At 47.2% G+C, this 7,420-nt stretch overlaps 1 protein-coding gene across 1 annotated transcript in view; it reads left to right on the forward strand.

Moving 5' to 3' along the window:
• LOC106537155 (death-associated protein kinase 1) overlaps window positions 1–7,420 on the forward strand; it is a gene marked incomplete at both ends in the record, with an annotated part of 14,994 nt that overhangs the window by 5,858 nt on the left and 1,716 nt on the right. Inside the window, 8 exon segments of the mRNA XM_014034528.1 lie at window positions 501–599; window positions 1,168–1,266; window positions 2,419–2,517; window positions 2,588–2,785; window positions 2,874–3,071; window positions 3,509–3,607; window positions 4,283–4,360; window positions 5,275–5,491. Of these exon segments, the coding sequence (XP_013889982.1) occupies window positions 501–599; window positions 1,168–1,266; window positions 2,419–2,517; window positions 2,588–2,785; window positions 2,874–3,071; window positions 3,509–3,607; window positions 4,283–4,360; window positions 5,275–5,491 (1,087 nt within the window).

The raw sequence follows: 7,420 nt of genomic DNA on the forward strand, positions 1-7,420 counted from the left end.
GCTAACAGACTCATAAGGCTAGCTGAAAGCTAACAGACTCATAAGGCTAGCTGAAAGCTAACAGACTCATAAGGCTAGCTGAAAGCTAACAGACTCATAAGGCTAGCTAAAAGCTAACAGACTCATAAGGCTAGCTGAAAGCTAACAGACTCATAAGGCTAGCTGAAAGCTAACTGTGACTTGAGGCTAGCTGAAAGCTAACTGTGACTTGAGGCTAGCTGAAAGCTAACTGTGACTTGAGGCTAGCTGAAAGCTAACAGTGTGAAAAGTAGAAAAGTTCCAGCAGCACACTGTTGAATGAGCTGAAGGTTTTTGGTAGATAAAGGGTTAAAGGAGCAGAAATAATTAGCTTGTGAAAAACCTTCAGAAAATCAAAGCAACATAAATAAATAACGCTGACTCAGCATTCAGAAGGTTAAAACCCTGAGCTCTGTCCTGGTTGTTTCAGTTCTCCCTCAGCTGTGATGTGATGTAGTAAAATCTGTGTTCTGTTCCTGCAGCACGGCACTCCTCCACTGCTGATAGCAGCTGGCTGTGGAAACATCCAGATCATCCAGGTGTTGATGAGGAAAGGTGCAGAGATCCAGGCTAATGATAAGGTAACACCTGTCTGATGTTCACCTGTCTGTTGTTCACCTGTCTGATGTTCTGCACCTGTCTGATGTTCTGCACCTGTCTGATGTTCTGCACCTGTCTGTTCTTCTTCACCTGCTTCGTTAAATTAAACCACTGAAACTGTTTGACATCATCTGTCAAACTAATGATTCTCTACAGCAAACTGGTCTGCCTCTGTTTGACTGGAAACCAGTTTATCATAAATGTTTCATCAGTTTATAACAAACTGCTGGTGTTTGATGTGAGAAGGTTCTGTGTGGATGTGAGAAGGTTCTGTGTGGATGTGAGAAGGTTCTGTGTGGATGTGTGAAGGTTCTGTGTGGATGTGTGAAGGTTCTGTGTGGATGTGAGAAGGTTCTGTGTGGATGTGTGAAGGTTCTGTGTGGATGTGTGAAGGTTCTGTGTGGATGTGTGAAGGTTCTGTGTGGATGTGAGAAGGTTCTGTGTGGATGTGAGAAGGTTCTGTGTGGATGTGAGAAGGTTCTCTGTGGATGTGTGAAGGTTCTGTGTGGATGTGAGAAGGTTCTGATGAATGTTCTCTGAAACCTTCAGACTGGAGCCAACGCTGTGTACTACGCTGCCAGGCATGGCCACGTGGACACCCTGAGGTTCCTGCAGGACAACAGATGTCCTCTGGACGTCCAGGATAAGGTCAGTCTACTTGTCCTCAGGTGGTCCTCCTCACACCTGATGCTTCAGCAGCTTGTTGATGTTGCCATGGAAACAGGACCCCCACACAGAGAGGGGCTGCGTGTGGATCATAGTCTGTGAGGTCTGAGCTGACATGTCAGAGGTCACCTGGTCCTGATGATCCTGATGATCACCTGGTCCTGGAGGTCCTGATGGTCCTGGTGGTCATGTTTGTCCTGATGATCACCTGGTCCTGATGGTCACCTGGTCCTGATGGTCACCTGGTCCTGATGGTCCTGATGGTCACCTGGTCCTGGTGGTCCTGGTGGTCACCTGGTCCTGGTGGTCACCTGGTCCTGGTGGTCCTGGTGGTCACCTGGTCCTGGTGGTCCTGATGGTCCTGATGGTCACCTGGTCCTGATGGTCACCTGGTCCTAGTGGTCACCTGGTCCTGGTGGTCCTCTGGTCCTGATGGTCCTGGTGGTCACCTGGTCCTGGTGGTCACCTGGTCCTGATGGTCCTCTGGTCCTGATGGTCCTGGTGGTCACCTGGTCCTGGTGGTCACCTGGTCCTGATGGTCCTCTGGTCCTGATGGTCCTGGTGGTCACCTGGTCCTGGTGGTCACCTGGTCCTGATGGTCCTCTGGTCTTGATGGTCACCTGGTCCTGATGGTCACCTGGTCCTGATGGTCACCTGGTCCTGGTGGTCCTCTGGTCCTGGTGGTCCTCTGGTCCTGGTGGTCCTCTGGTCCTGATGGTCACCTGGTCCTGATGGTCACCTAGTCATGATGGTCCTGGTGGTCCTGATGGTTCTGTTGGTCATGATGGTCCTGGTGGTCATGATGGTCCTGGTGGTCATGATGGTCCTGGTGGTCCCGATGGTCCTGTTGGACATGATGGTCCTGGTGGTCCCGATGGTCCCGTTGGTCATGATGGTCCTGGTGGTCCTGATGGTCCCGATGGTCCTGGTGGTCCTGATGGTCATGATGGTCCTGGTGGTCTTCATCACTCAGATGAAACTGGTCTCTGGTCTCTCCTCTGGCTTTGGCTCTGGTCCTTCCTGGCACACAGAGCCTGCTGGATTTCTGCTGAGTCAGGTCTTGGTGTCTTGTTTAAGTGCTGACTCAGGTGGTCTGAAGTCCTGCAGCCCCTCTGACTCTGTGTTCTGCTGCAGAGTGGAGAAACAGCTCTTCACGTTGCGGCTCGTTACGGGAACGTGGACGTGGTGAGCTACCTGTGCAGCATCCGAGCCAACCCGGACCTGCCGGACCGGGTGAGTCCCAGCTTCCTGTGCGGCAGCAGGAGTCAGGATCAGGGTTCTGAACCTTTGTGTTTGTGTCCAGGAGCAGGAGACCCCTCTGCACTGTGCAGCCTGGCACGGGTACTCTGCTGTGGCCCGGGCGCTGTGCCAGGCAGGGTGCCACGTGGACGCCAAGAACCGCGAGGGTGAGACCCCCCTGCTGACCGCCTCAGCTCGAGGCTTCGTGGACATCGTGGAGTGTCTGGTGGAGCATCAAGCTGACCTGGAAGCTGCAGACAAGGTGTCCTGACCTGTCCTGACCTGTCCTGTCCTGACCTGACCTGACCTGACCTGTCCTGTCTTTACTGTGGACTGTCTCTGTGTCTCAGGAGGACCACACGGCGCTCCACCTGGCGGTGCGCAGGTGTCAGGTGGACGTGGTCCACTGCCTCCTCAGACATGGCTGCCAGCTGGACCGGCAGGATCGTCATGGCAACACGCCGCTCCACATCGCCTGTAAGGATGGAAACCTGCCCGTCGTCATGGCGCTGTGTGGCACCAAGACCAGCCTGGACTTGTCCAACAAGGTGAGACGTCCTGCAGCCCAGCGTCCAGCGTCCTGCCTGGACAGTGGTGTTGATGAGAGGTTCAGATTAACTCTCAGGTAAAAACAACCTGAAACCTGTCCTGGTCCAGTTCCTGAGGGTCCACATGACCCCTGACCCCTGTCCTCTGATCTGATCAAAGACAAAATTCAGAAGAGTCCTCTGGGATTAAAGAGTCTCTCGTTTATTAAGTTTTATCTAAATAAATATTATATAAGTTATTGTTTTGTTTTTATGAAAACAGTGGAGAGATTTAACAAAATAAATGTGTTTAAATCATAAAAACATTAGAATAACAGATTACAGATGACCAACATCTACAGATTATGTCCAATAATCCAGAGGACACAATAACAAGGTCCAATAATCCAGAACAAGTCCAGTTTGATGTGGTTCTGACCCGCCTCTTGCCTCCTCAGAGTGGCAGGACCCCGCTGCACCTGGCTGCCAGCAGTGGGAGTCTGGAGGTGGTCCGTCACCTCTGCCTGGCTGGAGCCAACATCGACGCCGTCACACAGGTGAGTCCCAACTTTGACCCACAGTCTGGGGGCGGAGCTGGTTATTGATTGGTTGGTTGATTGGTTGGTTGATTGGTTGGTTGATTGGTTGGTTGGTTGGTTGGTTGGTTGGTTGGTTGATTGTTTGATTGATTGATTGGTTGGTTGGTTGATTGGTTGGTTGATTGATTGATTGATTGATTGACTGATTTATTGATTGGTTGATTGACTGATTGGTTGGTTGATTGGTTGATTGATTGGTTGGTTGGTTGGTTGGTTGATTGGTTGATTGATTGATTGGTTGGTTGATTGGTTGGTTGATTGATTGGTTGGTTTGTTGGTTGATTGATTGGTTGGTTGATTGATTGGTTGGTTGGTTGGTTGATTGGTTGGTTGGTTGGTTGGTTGGTTGATTGGTTGATTGATTTATTGATTGGTTGATTGACTGATTGATTGACTGATTGATTGACTGATTGGTTGACTGATTTATTGATTGGTTGATTGACTGATTGATTGATTGATTGATTGATCAGCAGAGAAACAAGCCTCAGCTGCAGACTGTGTAGTCTGACAGAGGCTCATCAGGTGAATGAGGATGTGGTCCGGGTCCTGTCGTCGCTGCGAGGCTGGTTTCCTCCACTGGATGCATCAGAAGTTTGTCTAAAGGAAACGTTTTGATTGATTCTTGTCTTTCAGGATGGAAAAACAGCCGAAGATCTGGCTGCAGCTCATCAACACGAGCTGATCGGGACTCTGCTGGGCAAACTGAAGAAGGTGAAGTTTGTTTTATTTTCATTTTATAAATGAATTGTTTGAGTTGAAATGTTAGTCTTTGTCTTTCTGAATCAGGAGGTTTCTAGTAGAATATAAATCAATCCAGGGTTCTATAGTTCTGTTGCTGTTGGATCAGAACCTGTAATCTGCCAGCAGGACTGGGTCTAGTTCTCCCAGTCTGACCCCAGTCATGTCATTTCAGTCTGAAACCTGCTGAGCTTCAGTTCACAGTGTGACATCCTCAGAGCAGCAACTGTGAAAACAGTCATCTGTGCATATGTGGACTAATTTAAGATCAGATCTGACAGAAAATATACCGAGTCCAACAGAACTCTAACGTCAGGCAGCTGTGTTCTCTGGAAATCAAAAGTTGATTTATTGAAGCAGCAGAAGGCGGTGGGAGTGTGGAGTGTTTTCACCTCCCACACGACGAGCACTCAGAGAGCTGGAGGCCACTTGTGACGATGAGTCATCTGTGGATGCTTTAAAGAGCTGCTCACATGTTCTGTGCTGCTGTCTGCTCACCACAAACCTTCATGTGCTTCAGATCACAGCTCCTGTTCATGTCCTTTCATTTAGTGACCCCAGGAGCTGTCAGGCCCTCTAAATGTGTCCACATTTCCATGTTAGGTCTTAAATTATATTATTATTATTATTATTGTTGTTGTTGTTGTTGTTGTTGTTGTTGTTGTTGTTGTTGTTGTTATGTTTGTTCAGTCGTTGCTTCTTCCACCAGCTGAACTGTCACTGTTTGCGTGTCCCGACTGAAGGTTCAGGAAGTTTTTCTTCAGATGAATGAATCAGAAACAAACTGATGAGTTCAGCTGTCGTCTTCTTTTAGTCTTAATAAACCAGTGAAACGAGACACATTTGTTTTTAAAGCTTCTTCTGTGGTTTTCTTTCTGTGCCTCCAGGACAACCACAAGCTGAGCTACATCCAGCAGCTCCGCCCCACTCAGACCATCCAGCCCCGGATCAAACTGAAGCTGTTTGGACACTCAGGCTCAGGGAAGAGCACGCTGCTGGAGTCTCTGAAGTGTGGCATCCTGCGCAGCTTCTTCAGGAGGAAGAGGACACGTCTGTCCAACACCAGCCGCCACCCCAACTCCCCCGTCAACTCCAAGCCTGCTGGTAGGAATCAGGGGTGTCTATCTGTCCCTATCTGTTTCCCAGTCATCTCAGATTTGTCTCCATCTCATCTCTGTGTCTCCAACTCATTTCTAATGTGTCTCAACCTCATCTCAAATGGGTCTCCACCTCATCTCTATTGTGTCTCCAATTCATCTCTAATCTGTCTCCAATTCATCTCTAATGAGTCTCCATCTCATCTCTAATGGGNAATGGGTCTCCACCTCATCTCTATTGTGTCTCCAATTCATCTCTAATCTGTCTCCAATTCATCTCTAATCTATCTCCAATTCATCTCTAATGAGTCTCCATCTCATCTGTAATGTGTCTTCAATTAATCTCTAATCTGTCTCCATCTCATCTCTAATGTGTCTCCAACTCATATCTAATGTGTCTCCACCTCATCTCTGTTTCTCCACCTCATCTCTGTGTCTCCACCTCATCTCTGTGTCTCCAGATCATCCCTAATGTGTCTCCAGCTCATCTCTAATGTGCCTCCAACTCATATCTAATGTCTTCAACTCATCTCTAATGTGTCTGCAGCTCATCTATAATCTGTCTCCAACTCATATCTAATGTTTCTCCACCTCATCTCTAATGTGTCTCCAGCTCATCTCTAATGTGTCTCCAGCTCATCTCTAATGTGTCTCCAGCTCATCTCTAATGTGTCTCCAGCTCATCTCTGATGTGCCTCCAGGTCATCTCTAATGTGTCTGCATCTCATATCTAATGTGTCTCCAGCTCATCTCTAATGTGTCTCCAGCTCATCTCTAATGTGTCTCCAGCTCATCTCTAATGTGTCTCCAACTCATCTCTAATCTGCCTCCAGCTCATCTCTAATCTCTCTCGACCTCATCTCTAATCTGTCTGCATCTTATCTCTAAGTTTCCAACTCATCTCTAATGTGTCTCCACCACATATCTAATGTATCTCAAACTCATCTCTAATCTGTCTCCATCTTATCTCTAATGTTTCCAACTAATCTCTAATGTCTCCACCTCATCTCTAATCTGTTTTCAACTCTCCTCTAATGTTTCCAACTCATCTATAATGTGTCTCCAACTCCTCTGTAATGTGTCTCCAGCTCGTCTCTAATCTGTCTCCATCTCGTCTCTAATCTGTCTCCATCTCATCTCTAATCTGTCTGCATCTCTGTGTCTCCACCTGATCTTTAATGTATCCCCACCTGATCTCTGTGTCTCCACTTTATCTCTGTCTCCAACTCATCTCTAATGTGTCTCCACCTCATCTCTAATGTGTCTCCACCTCATCTCTAATCTGTCTCCACCTCATCTCTAATCTGCCTCCAACACTTCTCCAATCATTCACACACTAATGGTGGTAAGCTACATTGTAGCCACAGCTGCCTTGGAGCAGACTGACAGTAAGGCTGCCATAAACCAGCGCCACCAGACCCTCTGACCACCACTAGAAAATTATGTTATGTTATATTATGTTATATTATGTTATATTATATTATATGATATGATATGATATGATATGATATGATATGATATGATATGATATGATATGATATGATATTATTGTTCTGGAGTTTCTGTCAGCTGTTTTATTTTTTTTTTTGATCCTGTAATCATGAAGAAAGATGATAATGAAAACAAACTGTAGGTGTGGTTCTGCTCACTGTTTGTAGTCAAACAGCACCACCTTGTGTTAGCAGGTGTGTAGCAGGGAAAACTAAAACTGCAGCAGATCATGGATGTATGGATGGATGTATGGTTGGACGGATGGATGGATGGTTGGATGGATGGATGGTTGGATGTATGGTTGGACGTATAGATGTATGGTTGGACGTATGGATGGATGGATGGATGATTGGATGTATAGATGTATGGTTGGATGTATAGATGTATGGTTGGATGTATAGATGTATGGTTGGATGTATAGATGTATGTATGGATGGATGGATGG

Source organism: Austrofundulus limnaeus, unplaced genomic scaffold, assembly GCF_001266775.1.
Source record: "Austrofundulus limnaeus strain Quisiro unplaced genomic scaffold, Austrofundulus_limnaeus-1.0 Scaffold2154, whole genome shotgun sequence".
Taxonomy (NCBI): Eukaryota; Metazoa; Chordata; class Actinopteri; order Cyprinodontiformes; family Rivulidae; genus Austrofundulus; species Austrofundulus limnaeus.